The 25,737-nt window shown below is 36.2% G+C and overlaps 2 protein-coding genes across 3 annotated transcripts in view; both read left to right on the top strand.

The window, feature by feature from the left end:
* The first annotated feature begins 2,680 nt into the window (after positions 1–2,680).
* LOC127807099 (phosphoglycerate mutase-like protein 4) lies at positions 2,681–10,493 on the top strand. 2 transcript variants are annotated; one of them, XM_052344720.1, is made up of 8 exons: positions 2,681–2,933; positions 3,130–3,196; positions 3,886–3,952; positions 6,833–6,883; positions 6,959–7,069; positions 8,781–8,912; positions 9,625–9,700; positions 10,179–10,493. In XM_052344720.1, exons 2-8 carry the CDS (start codon positions 3,159–3,161, stop codon positions 10,418–10,420), a joined length of 717 nt encoding a protein of 238 aa, XP_052200680.1. In that variant the 5' UTR covers positions 2,681–2,933; positions 3,130–3,158; the 3' UTR covers positions 10,421–10,493. The 2 variants fall into 2 exon arrangements, with proteins under 2 accessions (XP_052200680.1, XP_052200681.1); XM_052344721.1 differs by lacking the exon at positions 3,886–3,952.
* A 10,158-nt stretch (positions 10,494–20,651) lies between these two features.
* LOC127807097 (uncharacterized) overlaps positions 20,652–25,737 on the top strand; it is a 75,838-nt gene continuing 70,752 nt past the window's right edge. Inside the window, exons 1-3 of the mRNA XM_052344719.1 lie at positions 20,652–20,837; positions 21,016–21,370; positions 21,446–21,633. Of these exons, the coding sequence (XP_052200679.1) occupies positions 21,102–21,370; positions 21,446–21,633 (457 nt within the window). The 5' untranslated portion in view covers positions 20,652–20,837; positions 21,016–21,101. The remainder of the gene's footprint in view (positions 20,838–21,015; positions 21,371–21,445; positions 21,634–25,737) is intronic.

The raw sequence follows: 25,737 nt of genomic DNA, 5'->3' as shown, positions 1-25,737 counted from the left end.
TCACTATGTTCGGTTACTTAACCGATATGTAGACACCGATATTTAAATGGTTAACGACAAAAAATTAAATATTTGTCCGTTGTACTTTCGAATGTCAGCACCAATAGGAAATGATTACTCTATAAATATCGGTCACCGATACGACAATATAGAATGATGTCGGCAACATGTATCAATTCTAAATCGATATGGTTTAACCAACCTCCTTCTTACATGTTACTATCGCTGCGAATATATCGGTAACTTAACTGATATGTAGACATCGATATTTAAATGCTTAATAACAAAAAATTAAATATTTGTCCTTTGTACGTCCCAATGTCAGCACCGATAGGACAGACAGCTCTATAAATATGGCTCTCATCACGTTTGAGAAAAATTGAGAATTCGGGAAGACGGAAAACCTTTGAAGACGTTGAAGGCGTTGGAGATCACCTTGAAGATGTTATTCCTCAATGAACTGAAGTAGAAGCTAAGGAAATAAATCTCTTTCTTCGAGCTTCTTGGAAGCTAGAACCAGGTTCATTAACAAACAGTTAGTGATTGCTCTGACCACTCTGGATTCTTCAACCTCCAAATACATTGTCAAGCCAATACTTTGGCAATGTATTGGGAGGTTGAAGAATCCAGAGTGGTCAGAGCAATCACTGTTTGTGAATGAACCTGCGCTAGCATCCAAGAAGCCCGACAAAAGCGATATATTTTCTGGCTTCTGTTTCAGTCTCCCAACCATTAGCCTTTTGCCTTTTGTTTCACCCTGAAGACGTTAGAGATCAACTTGGATAAGGTTAGTGATTTCTCTGACCTTTCTAGGTCCTTCAACCTCTAATTGCCAAGGCTATACTTTGGCAATGTATTGGGAGGTTGAATGATCCAGAATGGTCAGAGCAATCACTGTTTGTGAATGAACCTGCGCTAGCATCCAAGAAGGCTGACTCTAGAGGGACCTGCAATAGAGAGAGACAATTTTTTTTATTTATTTTTATTGAATTAATGATTTGTTAGTCCTTCTGTAATGTTATTTGTGTATAAATATGAAATTTGTGTATAATACGACATTAGTCTTTATCGGTCACGTACTTATATGCACCTCTATCAGCATTATATTCCCACTGACCTCCATACATCACATGAGCTGCCATTCCTGTAAATTAGAAAAAAAAAAACATCGGTTGGATGTAAGTAAGTAAAGAAAGTTATCAGTTATATCATGTTATATCGGTCTCACAATATCGATCGCGCAAGGATATGTCCGTTATTATATATCAGTTTACGTAAAATTAAATCGATATAGTTAACCGATATATTATTTGTTATTGGTTGTAAATCGATTAATATGTATCAGTATACATTAAATTTTAATCGGATATACCGACATATCATTCGTATATATTATGTTCGTACGTGTTACAATCGGTTCGAATATCTAGGTAAATGGTTAATGACAAAAAATTAAGTATTTATCCGTTGCACTTCCCAATGTCAGTACCGATAGGTAAGGACTGTGCTATAAATATCGGTCACCGATATGACAATATAGAATGATGTCGGCAACATGTATCGATGACAAACCGATATGGTTTAACCGACATCCTTCATCCCTGTTACTATCGGTTCACTTCCCAATGTCTCCAAGAGATTAAAACGGTTCACTTAACAATGTCTCCAAGAGTTATAATCAGTGCGAATATATCAGTAACTTATCCGATATGTAGACACCGATATTTAAATGGTTAATGATGAAAAATTAAGTATTTGTTCGTTGCACTTCCCAATGTCAGCACCGATAGGGAATGACTGCTCTATAAATATCGATCACCGATATGAATTATAGAATGATGTCGGCCACATGTATCGATTCTAAACCGATATTCATTAACTGACATCCTTCGTCCATGTTACTATTGGTGCGATTATATCGGTAACTTAACCGATATGTATACACCGATACTTAAATGTTTAATAACGAAATTAAATATTTGTCCTTTGCACTTCCCAATGTCATCACCGATAGGAAGGACTGCTCTATAAATATCAGTTCAAGTAAAATTACATCTGATATAGTTATACCGATACAGTAGTTGAAATAGAAAGTATATCAGTTACTATGTATCGGTTTACATTAAATTAAAACCGATACAATTATAGCGATATATGATGCCGGTACATAAAATATTTTTGGGTACCGATATAAAAACCTAACGGATATAAAACATTTTTGGGTGTGCTTCTGGTTTGAACCTATAGTGAAATGCAAAGCCTTCACTCAATCAAACTTAGAATGCAGAATCAGAGCGAGGTTCATTTGCATACCCATTACGTAGTCATTACAAAAAATGCATCGAAGAGGGTAACACACTCTGAAATTACCTGTAATGGCTTTGAATGCGAAGACCAACGAAAAAGCAACAACCCTAGATGCTTAGAATAGAAGACGAGCGAGAGAGATGTTCTGGTCGGCGGGGCGATTGGGGATGTGCATGCGAGAGGAAGAAGACGAAGGGGATCGTAGGCTGATTTAAATCGGAGGCATTTTAGTCTATTCAACTTTCAAAAGTTCTAGTTTTGTAAAAAAAAAATTAAGAGTCCTATTTTTGTAAAATTCTTTGCCAGCAGTCTTATTTTTGCAAATTTCTCAAATTTGTAAAGTGTCTTATTTTTGCAAAGTTTTTACCGAGAGTCTTATTTTTGCAAATTTCCCAAATTCTTCTCAGATCAGAAATTCCCATTCGAAGTTCGGTGACTTTATAGGAATCAGCGAATCGCACCCTTTGGAGTTTGGAGGGAATTCGAAATCGTCAGTGTCTTCCACAATCGTAGCGTACAGAGTCCGCAGTTTGAATCGAATGCGTTAAAGCAAAAGGCAATAGAAGTAACCTGAACTTCGCCTTCCAGTCAGTTGTCCTCTTCCTCATGGCCGGGCCGGACTCAAGGTTCTCCCTCTCATTTCTGTAGGTTTCTATTTCTGGGTCATCACAATCAGCAAACGAATACCCAGATAACAGTATGAATAAATAGGGTGTCTTGTGAATGTCATTTCAATGATACTGATGCTGCTGGTTTTTTGGGTGAATGCGCCCCCACCCCCCCCCCCCCCCCCCCAAAAAAAAAAAAAAAAAAAAAACCCAGTGAATATGCGGAGATTGTGGTGATTCGTCATGGAGAAACAGCATGGAATGTCGAAGGAAGAGTTCAGGTCCCTGCTCTTTTCCTTTCAGTTATCCTGAAATGAAAGTTTCTTGAAATGTCTGATTGTAAATTTGTGTTAAATAGTTATTGTTGTACGAGGGAGAATCCATATAGAATTATGAAGGTTCTGTCCAATGTCTTTTTGAGGACGTGAAATCAATAATGCATATCTGTAACTAATAGGAACTCACCAAATGAGATGAAAAAACTGATCACTCTTGCTTCTACTTTTATATCCAAGCCTACTTTGTGCAACTTCCGATGATGGATGATTCAGTATTTTAAGCTATTTAGCTTTCTGATTAGTATTATTGCTATGATACATATTGAGTCTTGTAACTTTCTGTACAAGTATGGTATAGGAACAGATGCCTCATAGACTTGATGCCTTACACCTATTAGGAGGGTGACAACATAAATCTCGTTTGATTGTTTTGCTTTCTTAGAACCTAATATTTGTTTTTCTTTCCTAGAATTTAATATTTGATAGAGCAATCGGTTCCTTTATTATTTTGCTTGCTTTTAGGTGTTGTAATATTCTGCTTTATCATCAATTTCCTTTTTTTTTTTTGTCTCCTCTCTGTTTAAAACAGATATTTCTTTGATTAAATTGATGATCATTTTAACCCTTTGAGATTTATCCTTTGGAAGACCATTTTCATATGGCTCACTCCCTATTTGCCTTTCACAATGAAGGTATCCACTTGAAAGGAAAAAAGAGTTCCAAGACTTTGTTAATCTTCAACTTAGTTGCCCATCTAAGGTACATGGGATTCTCTTTGATAACTCAACTTTATAAAACAACAAGAAGTCAACAATGACATATCAGGCCTTAAATGTCACTAGATGATTCTCACCAGTCATCTTGATCTATGGCCATATATTTTGTAAAGCTAATGCATATCACGCCTACGAGTTTCCCACCAAGTTGTTTTTGGTTTTCCTTGGCCTCTTTTGTTAAAAAAACTTCTTCCATTCCATCCACTCCTCACAGGAGCATCAATCCATCTTTTCTCACTTGAATAAGCCATCTTAATTGTGTTTGACACATCTTATCTTCAATAAGAGTGATGTGGAACAACCAGAACTTTGTTGAAGATTGAAAGAAGAGGAAAAGAATTGGGGAAGAATAGAGGAAGACGAAGAGGTGGTAATCAACAATATATTTATTCAAATTATCAAAAATAATCTCTGATTTTATCATAAACCTTTTAATAGGATGAAATCCCAACTAAAAGATAATTAGCCTTACTATAATTATCTTAACAAAATACCTAAAAATTCATAAAAATCTAAATAATTGAATATGCCATCAATCTCCCCTAATGGGAGGAAAACTTATCCTCGAGATCTTTGAATCCTCACTGCTCAATCACTCAACCATAAGGAAAATGGTTGGGTGGTATTATGTTGCTACCTACTATATATCGTTGTCACCATGTACAGTACATTGTCATCAACACTAATTTGCTTAGCATAGGGATAACTCACTATTGTCATGTCTATATCATGTTGGCTATATCACATGGGCTATATCACATGGGCTCCAGTTAACTCCAGTATGTCAAGGTTAAGTTGTAATTTGACTTTGGTAATCTAACTATCATAATATAATTAACCTCTGGTTGTATCATAAGCCTATTTATAGGTTGAAATCCCAACTAAAAGATAATTACCCTAATTATAATTATACTAATAATATAAAAAAGTCATAAAAATTTAAAATCTAAATGAAATAAAATAAATCTAAATAATTGAATATCCCATCAATCTCCTACCATAGGAGAAAACTTGTCCTTAAGTTTTTTGGTCTCATTGTTCAATCACCCAACCATAAGGAAAGTGGATGGATGGCCTTCTGCTGCCACCTAATTTATACCTGTGTCACTGGGTGGCATGCCCTATCATCAACACTAATCTTGTAGGATAAAAAGAACTCATTACCCTCACAGGCATGGCTCAGCGGTAAAAGCACAAGGAGATTAAGAAGAGCATCAAAAGTTCAAATCTCAGTGGCGACTTGGAAGGTAACATTTAATGCTAGAAGGCAAGTCGCCCTTGTGGAGGCAAGGTTATGATGCGCCATGTCGCCCCTTCAGGGGGTCATGTCTACACGACGTGAAGGGGAGTCCATGGGAAGGGTAGCCGCTTCTCGAAAGTCTACTCCAAATGTGTATAGACTGTGACCGCATCCGAATTTACATAGAGGTGCATCAGGGGGGAAGGTAACTGTCTCTGGAGACTAGTCAGGCGTAAGCTCAGAAACCCCAAGTTAATCAAACAAAGAAAAAAAAAAAAAGAACTCATTGTCATGCCTCTATCCTTGTGGCCTCTGTATAACTCTTGTAGGTCAAGGTTAAATTGCTATAATTTAGCTCTAGTAATAAAGTGAAATCTATAAATTGTATGTAAGAAATTCAAACTTCTTTCTTCTCTAAAGTCCTTTCAAGTTTCTTTGGGGACTTTGTCATAAGCTTTTTTGAAATCTATTAACACCATATGTAAGACCCTTTTTTTTTTCAATCTTTAGGTCTTTCGAATAAGTTCCTCAATAAGTACATAGCTTCCGTTGTTGACCTACTAGGCATGAAACCAAATTGATTTTTAAACACTTTGATTCTCTTCTTAATCTTTGCTCAATTGCCTCCTCCCGTTTTATAGTGTGGCTCATTAACTTGATCACTCTATAATGTCCACTACTTTGAATATCCCTTAGTTCTTATAAATAGGCACTAAATTTCTGCTCCTCTACTTGCTAAACATCCTCTTTGATTTAAGATTCACATTAAATAATTTCGTTGACCACAAAATGCCTTCTTCTCCCGTTCATTTTCCATGCTTCTCTTGGGATATTATCCAGTCCTTGTTTTATTATTCATCTTTTTTTATGGCTTTCTTCACTTCTTTTAGAAAAAATAAACTTTATAATGGAATAGGCTAATATTAGAGAAATATTAAACAACGACGTGCCAAACAACAACTCCTTTTGTTTGAAACTTTTCCTTTCAACTCTTCCAGGGTATATTTGTCATGTTTCTAGCCATCCCATTCCACGTCGGATTTGCCTTGTCTTCCTTAATCCAGTCTCTTCCATCCTGCAGTTTTTTCTTGAAAATAACCTGTGCATTTGACTTTTGGGCTTTATTTCTTATCAATCTTTGTCATCCATCTTTTGATATCGAAGTCAAGGACAATAAGTCTATGTTAATTCTCTCTTAGTATAACTTTACTGTCCTTACAGGACACGTAATATTTTTAACTCATAAAAAGAAGTCTATTTGGGTAGTTAATAAGCCACTTACATATGTGATCAGATGCTCAGCTCGTTTCATAAATATGGTATTAGCTATGATGAGATCATATGCTATGGCAAAATGGTGTTAGATATGACAAGATGAAATATTCATAGACAAATATATTTTTGTTTTATTTTATAGAGTAAGTTTTTCATTCAAACTTAAGTGGTCTATTCTGGTTAAAAGTTGTCTTTCTATAAAGGGATATGTAAAATTGCATGAAATAAGATATCCTGGTGTTTTACTGTTTACAAATTCATTATGGTTTTATGAATGTCCTTATCTAAATATGCTGTGTTCTTCATATTGATTTTTGTGCTCTACTTCATGTCCTACTTTGATGATAGGGACACCTGGATGTGGAATTGAATGAAGTCGGTAGGCAGCAAGCAGCTGCTGTAAGTGTTGGGATTATTTAGCAGTTATCTGTTATTAAGAACTGCATGCTTGTTGAACTGCTGTCTTTCCTAAAGGTGGCTGATCGACTTTCTAGAGAGACTGCAATTTCTGCTGTTTACTCATCTGATTTAAAGCGAGCTCTTGAGACTGCTCAAATTATAGCAACTAAATGTAGTGTGCCTGAGGTATGATTCAAGATTGGAAAATAACTTTATTTCACTTTGCCTACTTCTGCCATGTTCAATATGTAAATGAAGAAATTTCTGCTATTGTATCCCCTTAGATTGTTTCTTCCCAATTAATTATCTATATTAAATAGTTAGTGTTGTTGCTAGACTACAACAATTACATATATTTGTCTTGAGAACAACCAAAGCAGAGCCCAGGCGAGATGGCGAAGATTGGGTACCATCGGAGGAGACAGGTAGCGGGGTGCTCAACCCGCTGGTTTGGGAAGCTAAAGGGTAAAAGCATCACAGGAGTTGTAGGGTTTGCAAAATAGAAGACAGTCAGGGGACCCACAGGAGTTTCTCCCCCGCGGGCCCATCGATGCCTAAGTCAGTATAGGTCATGATAGTATGATGCTATGTGCTCATATATATGAGTATCGTGTATGTGGAATCTTCATATATGTGGTCCAGACAAATATAGAGATAGAGACTGTATTGCCAGGATGGCATGACTGGGACGTGTGGTTAGCACATAGCACGCGGATGCAGAGAGCACAATTCCCCTATTGCATCCGATGGTCCCGAGGTTAGGCACCCCCCCCCCCCCCCCCCCCCCCCGGAATGGTCCCAAGAAGAAGGAGAGTCTTCATGGGCTGGCCTGGTTGTTGTGGGGCGACAAGGGGTAAGATCTTTGGGGGGCCTTCAAGTAACCTGAAAGGTCATTAGAGACTTGACCGAATACTTATGCGAATGCTCAAGAGGGTCATTAGCAAATACCTATTTAGCTCGTGGTGCGAGGCGAAGGATCTTAGGAGTCTCCCTGAGACTAGGAGTCTTCAGGAGCTCCTAAAGACTTCTCTCTTGTGTGGCCAAAGGCCAAAAAAGTCCCTAGCAAGGCCATGGCCGCCCTATTTATAGGGTTGGCTGCCTTACGTTCTCTTCCTTCCTTCTCCCTTGGCTTCAAAGGGCGGCACCCTGGCAAACAGACGTCCAGCCACAGGCACACTTCTCGATGACTATGGCACGCCTCTCAAGGATTATGGGCACACTTCTTGAGAATTATGGGCACGTTTCCCAAGGACTATGGGCATTCATCCTAAGGACTTCTCCAGAGAGAACTATCCCGGAGGCTATGCCACAACAGTTTGATTCTTCTCTCTAGTTTTTATTTCTGATTTGGAATCAAAATTTGGCTCTTGATTTCTGCTTGCCTTCTTTATAGCTATGATATTTTTCACTTTTTTTACTCCAATTTTATTGACTTTCAGTTTTTAGCTAACAGAGGATGTATGGCCTAGGACATGCTAATAAAATCAGTGGATTCCTTATTTGCTACTGGGAACAGGTTGGCAACCTTGTTAATCAATTGTTGGGAGAAATAAAACCATTTAGAAAAAAAACTACTTCATTACATTAGAGGTCAAGAGAAAATTTGAAATTAAATAAATTGAGATATGTAGGGGTTCTCCATGGTCTTTCAAAGTTAAACTGATTAAACTTGATTGAAAACAGACTTATGGAGATTGAATAATTTAGGAAACCATCTGGAACTGTTAGAGAAGAGGATAAGTTGTAGGAGTATTAAGAATCTTTCTTGAGACTGGGAAGTAATAAATCAAGCCGTACTTTTTTGTCCATCCTTAGTTGTTTTTCCCTGTTTTATGCATATTATCTTTAATCTTTATCCACATTTCCTATTCATTCTTTTTTTCTTGGCATGTTTCAGGTTATACAAGATCCAAATCTAAGAGAACGACATCTTGGAGGTCTTCAGGGTTATATATTTCATGAAGCAGTCAAACTTAGGCCAGATGCTTACCAAGCTTCTCTGTCTGACAGAACTGATCAAGAAATCCCTGTAAGCAATTAACAACCTAAAATTACATATTTTTAAGATTTTCATTTTCCATTGTCTTTTTCTGAAAACTCATAAATTATTAGGTTAGTGCATGAAGGATCTCTTTATCTTACTGACTGTTGGATAGAAGGATCTTAGGGAAGGTGAAGGATTTGGACAACCTTTAATTTGTCTGAGTAACTTTTAATCCAAAGGGAGGTGAAGGGAGGAAATTAAGAGGTAGTGAAAGTGAAGTGTAGTTTCTAGTATGTAAATATTTTGAAAGGTAGGGATTGGGTAAGTACAGAATTTATTTCTATTTTTAACATATTTAACCCTTCAACTCCTTTTTCTTTACAATTTTTGCTTGACAAGAAAAATGAAATGTTTCTTTTCCTTTCTCGTCTAATCAAACAAAAGACTCCTGTCTTTCTTCCCTCATCCATTTCTTTTTCTTGTCCAATCAAACAAAATGAAATGTTCTTTGTAACTTTACTTTTCCTTGCTTCATCTCAGACAGATTGCTAAGGCATATGTGGTGTTGTAACACAGCTAACATTGAAGTAGCAAAGTGCATATTCAATTTTTGTATTGTTGTTCTGTCAATAAATGACAGAACTCTGGACTTGTGCTCTTCTTCTATATTTTTTTTCCCTCCCTCCCCGCCGCCCCCCCGCCCCAGAATTGAGAAGTATTTCTGATACCATTAGAATCTTATTTTTCTGATTTTCAGGGTGGAGGAGAAAGTCTTGATCAACTCTTCAACCGCTGCACGTCTTCATTGCAAAAGATTGGTATGAAGCACATAGGTATTATTTCACTGACATTTTCTGGTTCAGCTTCTTTCCCAAGCATACTGAACTTTCAGACTTCACAGTGCTTCCTAGTTCTGGCAAAAAAAAGGGATGTTAAGTTCTTTATTCAACTATAGAAATAATCCTTGGTCTAAAGCAGGCATTTTTCAAAATAACCTTCTGGATATGCATCTAGACCACTTGAAAATTCCAATTTCTAGATATAGCTGAACAGATCTAAATAAATCTGGTGTCCTTGATAGTTGAGTTTGTTCGATATGCCTGCCCAATGATTAGCTCTTCTCCTTTCCTGTTGAAACGCAGTCAGATTCATATTGCACATTGAAATTCTATGGTTGTATATCACGAGTCTTTGGCAATACATGACATGCTCCTACTTAAAAGACTTTTTAAAGGTTAATCAGATAGTGCTTTAGCCTCCTAATGGAATCCTTTTTCTTTTTTTTTTTTGTTTTGGGATTCCATATTGAAGGTGAAAGAGTGGTAGTGGTTACTCATGGCGGAGTCCTCCGGGCACTTCACAAGCGAGCGGCTCCAACAGAAGGGCGGCAGAGGAAGATACTGAATTCATCGATTAATATCTTCCACTTATCGAGTCGGGATGAATGGATCATAAAAGCTTGGGGTGACATTAACCATCTCAATCAAAACAACACTGAATTTCTTGAGGCTGACTCTGGGGGTGACAACACAACACATTACGCATCTGGTTAGGTAATCGATCTACATCATCCTCCCTCGATCCAAATCTCTGTTTTTCCCACCGACGACTCTGCTGGGCCTCCCGGCCTGACCTTGTTTCTAATGCTGCTTGTATTCATGGGTAGCTTCTGGTTATATTTGATGCATTGCCTTGGAAGGATGAAGATGTTACTTGCCTAATAAATAGTTCATTTTTATTTTTTAAGTAAGATATACAAAAATGAATTTTATAAAAATACTTTATTATTAATAGGATTGGTTTGGTATTTGTTTATGTAATAGTATAAATATAGCATATAACGATCTTATAAAAGATATGATTATAAATAAAAATGATTAAAATTTTAGCATTTATGTTGTTGACTCCACCTAAGAAAATTAAAATTATTGTTGATATTGATTAGAGTGACATAACTATTAGTTACCCAAGAATATCATATCCATGATGAATAAAGATTAAAGAAAAAGAACATCAATCTATGTAGGTAGAATAATTTTTCAAGTTTGCTCGATGATGAAGCATTCTAATTTTAAGGAGAAAAAAAAATACAAAAATGTACTCTCCAAAGATAACACGTGGGAATGGACATCTTGAGTCTAGGCCAAGCAAATGGGGCATCATTGATCTTATCCCCAAAACTAGGATCTGACGGAGGCTCATCAAGTCATTTGGCCTAAAGGGTCAGGCTCGAGCCTGTATTTGAACTCAAGCCCATGTATGTCACTTGTCAATCAACTCATGGTTTCAAATCCAACCCTCTACATAGAGCATCATGATTATGGTCATCCGCGAGGTCTGCATCCGATCGTTCGGGCAGCACGATTGTGGTACTCCACCAACGCCACTGTGCACCCACCTCTAAAAAGAGTGCAAATTCTAAGAGGTAAATAAATACTTGATTGATTGTATTGTCATTGTGTATTATTTGTGTGACTTTACCCTAAACTTTGTAATTGAATTAATTGTTGGAAGACCTACTACTAAAGGACAAAGCGTCAACCTTCTTTTGTAGGTCAAGTGAGTCTTGGACAAACTTGGCATCAAGGATGGATGGTTAGAGGATTAGCTCGTGGTTGAGGAAAACTAACAAAGAATAATACTCTTAAACAAATTTAGTGGTAATTGACTCTAAGACATCATAACCACTAAATAAATGTGGATGATGTCTATTAAAGAAGATCTTGTTTAAATCTCACTCATAATGATTATCACTAGTTTCAAAGTATTGAATAAATTTTTTTTTTTTTAGATTTTTGTGTTTGTTCTTAAGTCTCAATTCTATTAACTTATCTTTTGTTGAAGTTATCTGTTAATATCTAATGAATGTTATTATGATCATTCTTTAATTATTTGGAGCGCGTTTGATTGAATTTTTGTTCTTAGTATTTTATTTTTCTTTTTAAAAAATTGTAAATAAAAATAAAAAATTTGTTTGATTATCTATTTTCGTTTAAAAAAAATAAATTTTCAAAAATCTTAAAAATTGTAAGCACGCAAAAAAAAACTTATGTTCAATTTAATTTTTTGTTTTCATTGTTTAATTTCATTCAATATTTGACTCGCATTGATGCTTAACAATAACTAACAATTTACTACTGATTAGATATGTTAAATGGGTTAGTTTACCTCAATTCAGATCAATTTGTATCTTAATGGGTTGAGTCAATCTAACAGTTTATCAGTTTTAACAAGCACGTTTATTTTATTTTAGGACAAAATTGTAATAACCCTGCCTATGATTTGGTGCAACGGCAAGGATCACGCCTCACGTTTCAAAAATAATAATAATCTTCCTTGCTATTAACAAAGTGTTTAAATATCCATTTTATTATTTTTTTTTCTTTCGTCTCTTTCTCTCTTCTCTCTCTTTTGATTTTAAAAAAAGAAAAAAATAGTTATCAACGGCCAAAAAAGACTACTAGACTCTTCAAAAAAAAAAGAGATGGCAAATCCATACTAAGTTTGAGTTTATCACAATCATAAATCAAGATTTAAGTTCACCGCAAAGAAAAAAGACAGAACAACGCAGTCGCCATTTTTTATGATTGTTATTGTGTACATCAATAAACCTATTTAATATCTCTATTTTTTCGTTTATAAATCAACATTCAACTATTGTTAGCTAAATGTTGCCCTTTCCTAGGTCACCTTCTTCATCATCGTCGGCAGCTATTCTTTTTACTTATTCTATCTAATTGACCATCTTTACCACCTCCACCCATCGATAGCTACTCGTTCCAAGGATCTCTCTCTGTTTGTTCAAATCTCCTTCCACTTATAATTGTAGGTGGTGAGTACTGACGTGCTTGAGTATTTTTTTCTTTACAGTAATTAATTATTTTTGTTAAAATATAACTAATAATAAACTTTATAGATAAACTATAAATCAAATAAAAAAATACGTTTGTAAATTATACATATATAACGAGTAAATTATGCATATATTTAATACTAATAAAAATAAACTAATCTTTTTTAAACCAAATAGGTATAGTTTTTATTCAAAATTTTAGAAACGATATGCTATTTTTAATTCTTAATAGAAAATGAAAACCGAACATAGAAAACGTGAAACAAAAACTAAAAATGAAAATTGAAGATTAATCTATCTAAAAGACATTTAATTACGCACTCTTGGGTGATTGCTTATTATTGACTATTTAAAAGCTGTATAACTCATTGGTGGTGAACTATCACTCTTTAAGGAAGTTTACCTTTTACTTGATAGAATGGTGGTTTTCCATCAAATCTTATATTTAAACTTGAGAAAGTCATTGATTGAAGACTTAAAATACTCTATTAACTGCAAAAATAAAAAAGTTGTGCAAAATTGAATGGCTAGAGCATGAGCTTTGACGATGGATAGCAAATCCCCAACATAGTCCAAAACCCAAGAGTTGGGCTTGGGATATAAATCCCAACAAGTACTTGTCCACCTCTTAGTTTTCCATCATCTTTCCCAACCTCAAGTAAGGGCCCATGGAGGGCCTTCCAAGCCATTCAACAAATTTCATCCTCATTAACCATGTGCCCCTATCTAGGTCACTCTCACAGCACAAAATACCTATATAAAGATACAATGCTAACAAGTGAGGTACATTATTTATTACACTCTAATTATATCATTGTTGCATCATTCTCGAGCAATGACTAACTTGAGCGTGAAGAACCTATTAGGGGACAAGACCTCGCCCTACTTTTTTCTCGCATGAGCATTTGAGATGTGCTCAGACTCGAGAAGTGACAAAATAATCTTAGATCAAGGGACCACACAAGTAATAAGTAGGCAACTTACGAATTAGGTGATGATTGACTTTTCTATCTTTTCAAGCTTAAAAGTGGTTATGGAAACAATGGAAAATGGCAATATATTTCAAATATTAGATTATAAATGTAATACCCCAATAGTCTAGAAAAAGTATAGTATATATCGAAAATAAGTAAGGAATGAAAAAATACTACCTGAATACCTTTTGGACTGAATGTAAGCAAAAAACTCCTGGATTAAGCGTGTTTAAGTTGATAAAGCTTAATGATGAGTTATCCCCTGGGAAGTTCATGTAGACCCATCAAGGTAAGTTATTCTGGTCCTTCCTATCGCTCGATGCGAGATGTTATAGATGGTATCAGAGCTAATCCTTGGTGAAGACGGTCCAATAAGGGTGAGGAATGGCGTAAGGGCTCGAGAGCCTATACAATGAGCGGCTTCTGACAGGTTTCTAGGATGATAGCCCCCAAATGAGAGAAAATCTGGAATCAGTTGTAAGGTCGCATAACAAGAACGTCATGTGCTCAAGGGGGGAGAATGTAATATCTCAATAGCTTAGAGAATGATAATATATATCGAGGATAAGTAAGGAATGAAACAACACCAGCTGGATACCTCTTGGATTGAATGCAGGCAAATAACTCTTTGGTTAAACGTGCTTAAGTTGGGGAAACTTAAGGATGTGTGATCCCCCTGGGAAGTTCTCGTAAGCTCATCAGAGTAAGTTGTTCCGATCCTTCATATCACTCGATGCAAGATATTACAAAAAATAATTTAAACTAAATTTAAAATGTAAAAATCTGGGCATTTTGAAAAGCTTGTTCTAATTTTCAACTTTAATTTTACAACTAAATATGTCATAACATTTTATATTTCAAAAAATCATAACATTTATTTTTTAATAAGAGATTCAAGTCCCTGACTTTTTTTAATCATTTTATACTCTATTAATAATAACTACTTAGTTCTTATTGAATTAGCCAATGATTGGGTTAGTTAATTCATGTCCGTAAACTCTAAACCTTAAACTATAATATTAAATATGTGTCCTTACTTATTTTACATAAATTTTTGTTATAGGAAACACTATAAAAAGATAAGACTGCTTTTAAAATTTTATATCTTCAATTTCAAGAAAGTAGAAAAAAAATGAACAACTACATGGAATTTTTTACAAAATCAAAACTATTTCTTAAAAACTTAAAGTCAACTTACTACGCACTACTAGCCACGATAGAGAGAAGTTTGTGTGGTCTAGGCCTCTCAACATATCGAGTTTGAACTTAAATTAGGTTTGATTCTAATACATATAATAAATTTGGTTTTTAATATTCTCTCAACATTCTATTTGTTGTCTTCTTCTCTTCTGCTCTATCCTTCTTCATAGCTTCCCTTCTTATTGCTATTCTCTCATTCTCCTTCTTTGACCTATGAATAGGAAGGTTTGAACATTATATTTGTTGTCTTTTTCTCTTCTTACTCCAGCCTTCTGCATAGCTTTTCTCTCTCATTCTCATTGCTATTTTCTCTTTCTCATTTTTTGACATTTGCTTATGAGATGAGGCTCTTCATTTTATAAAAACCATAGTCATTTTCTCATTACCTTTACTCAGTCTCATCTAGCACAAGTAACTGGTAAAGGGTTACAACAACTGCTTTTGGTGTGAACTGATTTGGGCTTTCACACTTGTGAAAGAGGCCTGATGAGCCAAGTAAGACAGAAAAATGGGTCATTCGTGAAGGAAGCACGAAGACCTCCTGAAAAAAGGATTGAAAGGTTTGGGACAAAGCATAAGAAAACAACTAACGACAACATCTCTCCATAATGTAAAAGTTACTATTATAGCTTTTCACTTTGAAAAAAATATATATATACACATGGCTGAAACAAAGTTAGTAAGATATTTTTTATCCATTTCCACTACATTTACATGTTTTTAAAAAATATTTTTGAAAACTAAATGAATCACTTGCAATACTCACTTAGTATAAAGGCATTTTTCATTTTTGGCCATTGTCAAGTCAAGTAATTTATCTTCCCATGATGCAATTTCACTTGTTATATGATTTTATTTTCTCGGTATTAAGGATTTCCTTATTCTAATTCTTATAGGTTCAATCCTTATAAATTTCATGCCTTATTTTATTTTCAAATGATGTCAATAGTAATAATTTTAATAACACACAAAAAAACTTAAAAATAATTACACTTTTATATTAATGTGGGGTGTTACTGTTACATCACGAGACTCAAGTTTTGTCAAAAATCGGTAAGAAGATTTGAAGTGATCTGAGTTCAAAATTTGTTAAAATACACAAGTTAGTTGAATAACTTATTTTAAATCTAAGTGAGCTTGGACTAACACGATAGAAAAATAGGTGTCAAATTAGACATAATTGAGAACACAACAATAAAACTAGATTTCAAAATTGTCCCTCAAATTAACAATATTTGAACTTGAAATATAACAGAAAAAGTTGTCAAGACACGATGAACAACTTGGGATAAGCCACTTTGAACCAAGATTTCAAGAAAATGGTTGTGAATTAAATCCAACCATTTTATAACACATATAGATGATGTGGAATAGAACACATCCAATATATTTGACGTCACTTTCCAACCACAAATGTCAATTTCCAACCACAAATGATAAGATATCAAAACTAGAAATTTGTAAAAAAATTAAAAAATTGAACACCAACGAATCCATTGAGCAATTTAAGAAACTATTGAATTTGATTTGAAATTTTTTTAGCATTTGTTCACAACAGATTGAAATTTTGGAACAACTAGGAAATCTTGCAAAATCCAAAGAAAACCACTATAAAATGACAAAGATCAAATGGAAGGTAAGATGACATATGAAAATGGAAAAGAAATCTAGGTTTCGCAAACCAATGTGACTAATGATGAGAAAATAAAACTACCGTTGTCAGAAGTTGTCGACAATGTCAAGTAGCTATTGGCAGTGGTGGAGATGACCAATGACTTGATTGTCACGCGTATGGACTACCAAAAAACAACTATAAAATCTCTTTTCTTTTCTGTTTTAACAACTCAAGTTTGTTAGGGAAAGAAAAAAAAGTGAAGTCTAAGCAATTTTTTTGACAATAAAGGTTGACAATAATAGTTGATAATGACTTGGGGGTGACTGGGGACGAATTTGGTTACAATAAATAGTAAACTAGTAGAGTTAATGGCTCGCTAATGACAAGATAGTTGCTGAAGAAGAAAGGGGAGGCAGTGGCAATTTGTTAAAGTTTATAAGTTTTGCGAGTGACACTTTTACCTCAATGGTTTTGGGTTGTTGCACATAGACCTGCTACTTCTAGTTTATTATGTATGTAACCTTCAATTTTGTCCAAATTGTACTAATACATTGCAATTTGCATTTTATTATATATGAGAATATTTAATTGAAATAAATCGCAATATATCTTTGAATTTATGCTTGAAAAAAGTTTACACGATTATTGCATTAAAACTTACTTTTTTGGCAATCATACACATATGACTATATCATTGTCTATTATGACTTTATAAATAAACAGAATGATACATTGTTATTAATTGGATGATTAATGAGGTGATTGACATTTTGTCTCAAATCAAATGACATAGGTTTGTTTAGTAAACAATAAATAATGATTATCACTCTATTTGTCATAATTAAGATAAGAAGTTTATGCATATTATGTATTTGATTATATATACGAAAAATTATTTTTGAGATATCACTAAATAATTTATCACTTAATTAAGTATATTCAAACATGCAAACATGTGATACAAGCATAGAAATGGAAAGAAAAAGTGATTGGATACAAGATTGTTTTTTAATATTAATTTTGTGCACCTTATTTTTTTTTGCAATTCTCATAGTGAAACTAGACCCAACATAAGCATGTAATAATTTTATTTCAATATTTAAATTTCAACTATTGCATCCGATTTGGTTATTAGACCTATCATCCCGTCGGTAAATGTAGCACGGTCTTTTTATTTCATATAGTAACACCATTATTGCATATTGGTTTATAACTCCCCACTTTTTTTGGCACGTTGTTTTAAAAGAAGATATTGATGGAATAATGTGAATTGGGCTATTGATTCATCTCGAAACCATTTTAGAGTTGATTCTTACAAAAAATCGAAGCCCCCACACAGTTCCGATGGCTTCCTGAAAGTCCCTTACGATAATTCGATTTTTCAGCCTTAATCAAAGTTGTATTTTAATTGTACCAAAAATTATTTCTGATCCAATTTCTTTTAATACTATAAATCCTATCTTTGAACGCTCATCGAGACCATATTAATTTCCTTAGACATTTACACTCTAAGACATTCATTGCAGTCGATTCGGTACTTATAACTGTAAGAAATTATATTTAAGCCCATAATATTTTGATAATTTCACCTATAACCCAAGTTAAAATTTCTCTTGAACCTTTTAGAAAATTTGGGATATTACATTCTCTTCTCCTTACAAAAATTTCGTTCTCGAAATTTGTCATATATTCTAAATTTTAAAATTTCATTCTCGAAATTAGCACATTACTGATCAAATAACTAGAAAAGAACATACCTCGTTACCTTATTTCAAATAAACCCGTTGTAGCTCTTTACAAGCAATCACATATCCCAAGGAAAATTATATCGTCTATAATCATCTCTTAATCACAAGACCTCTGGTATGTATATCCTATCTGAAACTTGAGAATGCCATTGCGCATCTCAAAATTAGAACCCTTGGGTCGACCATGCTCATCAATCCCTAGACAAGTACATTTGTCAACTACGCATGCCTTTTGAATTTCACTTTTAAAGCCCATAACCACATATCCCCGTCCTTGGGCCACGAGTCTCAACCTGAGCTCCCATCCAAGCCAATACACACATCATCATAATGAGTTTGCGACTCTCATATTCACATTATTAATTATTAATTTTGTTTTTCATTACGTAATGAAATTTATTGGACGTTAGAGGGTGTATTTACAATTTAAAAAATTTTCAAGGGTGATAAAAATTTAATATCGGGATTAAGTGTGTGAGATATATATAATGTATATTTGTATACATGTGATGCACGTTGGGACGAGGGATTGCAGAGTGATTTGAGGAACAAAATTCAGAGCAATTGTCTATAAAAAATCCAGAGTAATTGTCTGGAGAATAAAGATTGTGATGTATAATATATATATATATATATATATATGGGCTTGAGCATTTTTGAAGCTAGGAATCACAGAACTTGGGTGAGAGAAGAGAAAGGAGAGATTGAGGCAGAAAGCTGAAGATCGAGAAAGAGAGAGGGAAAGCTTGGGCGTGTGGGTGGCTGGAGGCAGCAGGATCGGGCCGCAGCAGTAAGCTCGGGTGGTGAGCAGCGACGGCGGAAGCCAGGCGGTGGCGTGCAACGGCGCTGGTGCGTGAGGCGCATGTTGGAGTTGCAGGGGCGGCCGCGGGAGAGAAGAGGAAGAAGAAGGTGAACAGGGAAGGAGGAGAAAAAGAAAAAGAAAAAAAAAGAAAAAAAAATGAGAAAAATGTTAGAAAATCCTAGAAAAATGAGTAAGGAGGATTTATCAATATTTCAAAGATTTTGGAAAGAAAAATTATTCGGGCACACGTTTCAATGTCAAGCACAAAAATCGAGGGTATGCACGCATGTTGATGAAGTCTGAAAGGCTAAGTTAAGGTAAGTAAAATTTTCTAAAAAATCAGAAAAGTTATTTTATAAATTGTTATAGAGAAATATTTGATAAATATTTAGTTTGGATTTATTGAGGAAAAATAGGAATAAATAGAGAAAAATAAAGAAAATGCAATAAATTATGAAAGAATAGGTTTTAATGTTTATTTAAATAAATATGATGATTATGGTACTTTAAGACTTAAGTTGAAGTGACTTGTATGAATTTTGAGGTTGACACGCAAATTGAGATGATGCATGTATTTCGAGACAAGACACGAATATCGAGGTAGCCGATAAGTTTGAGAAGGTAAGTGGTTCAACCCAAAAATCCAGTTTCATGTAAGCGTTTTGTTATCATATATTGGTATGTTATGAATAACATAGAGTGCATTTACATTTTCTGATGATGAAATATGCATATGAGCATGATGAGATTCACGGTCATACGTTGCATAGGTTTGGGATTAGGGACTGACATCGTTGCTTAGCCAAGAATGCACCCATATATCTCAGTCTGGTAGGGAGGCTGTAAAAATGACGGACAACAGTTGGGTGTGATTGACCTAAACATAGAGTAATGATGAATGTGCATTGCATATATACATGTGCTTTCAATGATGTACCATTATTTAGATGATTCAGCATCTAATGTGGGCTTCGCCCCTAGAATATTCAAACGTTCTAGATATAGATTGTGGCAGGAACGAGGATGAAAGATGCATGTAATGGCACTTAACAAAGTGCATGATGTAATGAGTGCATGTTATGTAGCCTATGTATTTAAATTATACTATTTTGAAATCTGAACATTTTGAAGAGTGATGATATATAACCTTTTTATTGGTTAATGTTAAAGTTAAGTTTCGATTCTAACTTTCGCAATTGATGTTTATGGTGATTCTCATTCGAGATAGATGAATAGAAATTTTGGGATAGATATGATTTAGCCGTAGTTTTGAAATAAAAAAAAAATTATTGTTTGAGAATTGTCCTAAGTTATAACACGCTTGAAAAACGGGGTGTTATAGTTGATATTACATTCACATTATTCCATCAATATCTTATTCTAAAACAACAACGTGTCGAAAAAAGTGGGGAGTTATAAACCAACATATGCAATAATAGTGTTACTATATGAAATAAAAGGATCGTACTACATGTACCGACGGGATGACAGACTCAATAACCAAATCGAATTTCATAGATTGAACTTCATCATGATCATCAAGGCATTGCAAACGGGAGAAGCCTGGTCGGGATTTATCTAGAGGTGGCAGTGGCGAGATGGTCAGCGACGGTCGATGCAAAACACTGTAATAGGGGCGACAACAAGATGCAACGGCAATTGCCTGAGATGCTGCAGCGAGACGACATGAGGATGCATTGATAATCGACAAAGCGAGGTAGAATTTGGTAGAGGTGACTATGGCAAAGGAGATAGGGGATGGTGAATTTACAAATTAGGTGAGGACATTTTTATTATTTGGCCCTTTCAATTATTCTTTTGATAATTTAATTATTTGTATAAATAATATTTTTCAAAATAAAATTAAGGACTCGTATTATGACTTGGCGTGATGATTTATTGTTTTTTGTAGATAAGTTATTAATTGCCCCATCTTTTTTTTTATATTAAAAATAGAAAGTGAGGTCGAGCCGGCAATTTGACTTTCGTCTCCAAGTAAAAAGGCCAGGCCCCAATTAAAAAGGCGCAATCCTTTTGATTGAATGGCTTTATCGGCCATTGCAACTCTCACTCGCCTTCCTTTCTCTCTTCCTTCTCGACTGATACTCAGAAAGCACGGTCGAAGGCGTTCTTGCTGGAAAACAATGGCTTCTTCCGCATCACCGACGCAGCAAATTACCGCACCCTACGGTTCTTGGGAGTCTCCAATCACCGCCGACGTCGTATCCGGCGCCTCGAAGCGCCTCGGTGGCACCGCCACCGACGAACGCGGCCGCCTCTTCTGGCTCGAATCTCGCCCTCTTGAATCTGGGTACGTCTTTCTATATATTTGTCCGTTGTTTTATTGAGTGTCGGGGATCGTGTTCTTGAGCCCCATTAAATGCAGACGAGCTGTTCTAGTTAAAGCTCCGGAGGAGTCTGGTGAGGAACCTGCAGATATTACGCCCAAAGAGTTTTCAGTACGCTCTGTGTCTCAAGAATATGGTGGTGGTGCTTTCAAGATTGTAGGGGATACGGTAATTTTTTCCAACTACAAAGATCAGAGGCTCTACAAGCAGTCGATTGAGTCCAGAGGTTAAGCTCTTACTACTTTCTATTTTTCTTAACTGTAAGTCTATCTTTGATGCTTGTTTTTGAGTTGTCCTGCGTGTGGAGCAACTGTGTTTTGTTTGTCGTCTGCCCAATTGATGGTTGAGTTGATCAACTCTATTGGTTATAGAATTAAAAGAATTCAAGAACTTATAAAACTTGCTTTCCGAAGCTTTTAAAAGTTCAATTCGACCATGCTTTACATAAATATAGAGTAAAGATCACTAAAATACTTTGTTGGGTGCCCATACGTGTCAAAAATTAAATTATTTACTGATTTATTGTATGTGTAATGATTTCACTAAAGAATCAAACATGCCATGTATTTTTAAGTTCTATTTATGAAAAATAGATAAAAAAAAAGAAAGAAAAAGAAAAGAAAAGAAAGGAAAAAGGAGGTTGTTAAGGGATTGAGTCCAGGAGTGTCACGATCGAGGGGTCTCCTTTGTAATTTTTTAAAATTCTTGCAAGTAGCCGTGTAACTAACTGATTTGTCGGGGGAGGGGGGGGGGTGAGGACTGTCATACCTCATGTGTAGGCTGTAATTGACTATGCATGGCCTATAAAAGGCTCATATGCATGAGGATGAAAATTCATTCATGATAATAACATTGAATTCTTTCCCTCTTATTTCTTTCTCTTAATTCTCCCTCCAAATTCTCTCTCTCTTTCCCTCCCTTTTCCCTTTCTCTTTATCTCTTAAACGTTGAAAATTCAAGTCTCAATCTAGAGACTTGACAATTGGTATCAGAGCCAATTGTCCTAGGTTGTGAGTCCGAATCAGTGGTCGATCATCGGAGGTGACTTGGACGACGAAATTCGGAATGGATAAGGGAACACGAACGAAGCAACTGGAGAATAGGATGGAAGTGATGGAGTTCGGTCTGACACAAATGCAAGAAGCAGTGACTCAGAGTCGAGAGGATGTTTGATCCATTAGAGAAGAATTGCGGGAGGACATGACGGCTTCCCGAGAAGGTATGATGAGAGAATTAGTTTGACAAAGGGAGTTAATGGAGGAGCGAATTAGCAGTGTGATCAACATGCTGTCCGCGCTTCCTCAATTCAGGCTACTGTCTGAATTTCCTCCTCGATCAGCACCGGAGATGGGAACTTCGGGGTAGGGGATACTTCTTAGGCCTCTAGGAGTGAGAGAGGCTGATAATGTACACACTGAGGAGACATGCGATCGGGTAAGGGATCTTAATTCCTCTAGAGTTAATCATGGACCCATACCGAGGTTGGAGATATCTCAGCTTGAAGGATCTAAACCAAGACGGTGGATCCTGAGTTGTGAGAGATAATTCCAATTTTACAGCATCCTTGAGAATCAGTGGATTACGTTAGCTTCGACTTATCTTAACAACGTAGCCGATTGTTGGTACCAAGGTTGGTCAAGATCTAGAGGTATGGGGGCGAGATGGATAGACTTTGCAGAAGAGATGTGTGTGAGGTTTGGGGAGATAAATATGACTGATGTAATTGAGGAATTTAATAAATTGAGGCAGGAAGGAATCGTGACTGAGTACTAAGAGAAGTTTGAGGAATTGGGATCACTCATGTGGAGTGCTCAGCCCACCTTAACTGACCAATACTTCGTGTCGGCTTTATCAGTGGCCTCAAAGACGAATTAAAATCAATGGTGAAAATGATGATGCTAGCCACGATGAGGGAGGTAGCAGAGAAGGCAAGACTTAAAGAGCTGATGCTTGAAGCCATTTTTAAAAAGAACAAGTCCTTGGCTAAGTCATCTACTATGGTAGGGCCCTTCAGTGGGGTAGTTCGAAGGCTATGGTGCTAATAGTCACCACAGGGGATCAAAAAGGGGGATTCAACGCGAGGGCAAACAGGAGCACCACTCTAGACTAGAGGAGGATACTGGGATTATGTTTTAGGTGCGAGGAGAAATATAGCCCAGGGCATCAGTGTAGGAGACAATTGTTTAAGATGGAAGGTGGAGAAAAGGAATGAAGAAGAAGAGTCGGATAAGGAGGAAGAAGAAGACGAGAAGAAAGAGGAGCATCCATCAGAAACACTGGAGGAAGAACAAGGACCAGAAGGTGGGGAGATCTCCTTCCACGCCTTGAAAGGGGGACCAATGGGAAAGATCATTAAAGTCGAGGGCCAATTGGGGAAAAAGAAACTCATGGTACTAATAGACAGTGGTAGTACCCATAGTTTCCTCAACGAAGCTACAGCCAAGGAACTGGGATGTAAGTTGACTCACACTAACCCCTTGTCAGTAATTGTAGCCAACGGACATAAGATGTATAGTCATTGTAAGTGTGCGGGGTTCACTTGGATGATGCAGGGCAACGAGTTCAAAGTTGATATGAGGATCTTAGAGCTGGGGGGCTATGACATTGTGCTTGGGGTGGATTGGATGAGGACGATTAGCCTCCTAACCTTTGATTTCAACAAGCTAGAAGTCACACTAGAAATGGCTGCAAACGGTTAACCTTGGTGGGAAGTCTGGAACAAGGGGAGTGCAAAATGATCAAGGGAGACAAGCTACAGAAGCTGTTGATAAAGAAAAGGGGATAGCTATCTCAATTATACTCAATACATGTCATCGAAGGAGAAGAAGTAGGTCAAACAGATAAGTACTTACCAGAAAAGAAGGAAGCATCTCACGCTACCCATCAAGAGGTAACTACTTTAGATAGCTTGCATGTACTAATGGAAAACTTTAAGGATCTCTTCCAAGAACCTAACTCCCTACCTCCCCAAAGGCCTTTGGATCATGCTATACCCCTTAAACCTCATACCACCCTAGTTAATATTAGAGCCTATCGATACTTTCCTACACAAAAGGCAGAGATTGAAAAACAGATCTCTAGCATGCTAGCCACTTCATTTATATAACCTAGCCAAAGTTCATTTGCATCCCCTGTTTTATTGGATAAAAATAAGGATGAGACTTGGAGATTTTGTGTGGACTACTGCCAACTCAACTCACATACCATCAAAAACAAATTTCCCATTCCCCTCATTGATGATCTACTAGACGAATTGGGCGAGGCCAAGGTTTTTTGTAAGCTGGACCTGAGATTCGGATACCATCATATCCGGATGAAACCAGCAGGCATCCCAAAAACTGCATTCCGCACTCACCAGGGCCTCTATGAATTTGTTGTTATACCCTTTGGGCTTACCAATGCCCCGACCACATTCCAAGCCCTTATGAACCAGATATTTGCTCCTTATCTCCAAAAATTTATTCTAGTTTTTTTTGATGATATCCTCATATATAGTCCAAACCTGGACCAACACCTAAACCAGCTTAAAACTGCATTTGAGGAGGAGTCAAAACCATTTGTATGTCAAGCTATCCAAATGTATTTTTGCCAAAGATGAGGTAAGCTACTTGGGGCACATCATTTCAGGAGGAGGAGTCAAAACCGATCCCAGCAAGGTCACAACAATGGTGGAGTGGCCTAGACCTTGGACAGTGAGGGAATTAAGGGGATTCTTGGGATTAACAGGTTACTATCGCAAGTTCATCAAGCACTACAGATTGATCAGCAGACCACTGACGGACTTGCTCAAGAAGGAAGGATTTGGCTAGAACCTCGAAGCAGAAGCAACATTCTTAAATCTAAAGAATGCTATTACACAAGCCCCTATATTAGCCCTACCAGACTTCAACAAACAATTTGTGGTGGAGACTGATGCTTGTGAAAAGAGGGTTGGGGCAGTCTTAATGCAAGAAAGGAGACCTATCACGTATATAAGCCAAGCTTTGGGGCCCGAGCACTAGGGATGGAGCGTATATGACAAAGAGTTGTTGGCAGTGTTGAAGGCGTTGGATAAATGGAGACACTATCTAGAGAGCAATCCATTTATAATCAAGATAGACCATGAGAGCCTAAGATTTTTCTGCCGATAGAGGTTGCAATCTCAGTTACAAAGAAAAGGGGTGTTTAAACTAATGGGGTTGGACTGCACTATCCTCTATCGGAAGGGTAAAGAAAATGTAGCAGCTGACGCACTGTCTAGGAGAGAAGTCAGAGAAAATGAGGGCCATTGTTATGGAATCACTGTAGTCTTACCAAAGTGGGTAAAGGAGGTGGAGCAAAGTTATGAAAG

This window comes from Diospyros lotus, chromosome 8 (genome assembly GCF_014633365.1).
Source record: "Diospyros lotus cultivar Yz01 chromosome 8, ASM1463336v1, whole genome shotgun sequence".
In the NCBI taxonomy this organism is placed as follows: Eukaryota; Viridiplantae; Streptophyta; class Magnoliopsida; order Ericales; family Ebenaceae; genus Diospyros; species Diospyros lotus.
Note: the sequence above shows the minus strand (reverse complement) of the source record. Positions and strands in the feature narration are given on the sequence as shown.

Coding starts and splice junctions, on each gene's coding strand:
- LOC127807099 (XM_052344720.1), top strand. CDS start 3,159: ATGGAGAAACAGCATGGAATGTCGAAGGAAGAGTTCAG. Junction 3,197..3,885: donor ATGTCGAAGGAAGAGTTCAG/GTCCCTGCTCTT, acceptor TTCACAATGAAG/GTATCCACTTGAAAGGAAAA. Junction 9,701..10,178: donor GATTGGTATGAAGCACATAG/GTATTATTTCAC, acceptor TCCATATTGAAG/GTGAAAGAGTGGTAGTGGTT.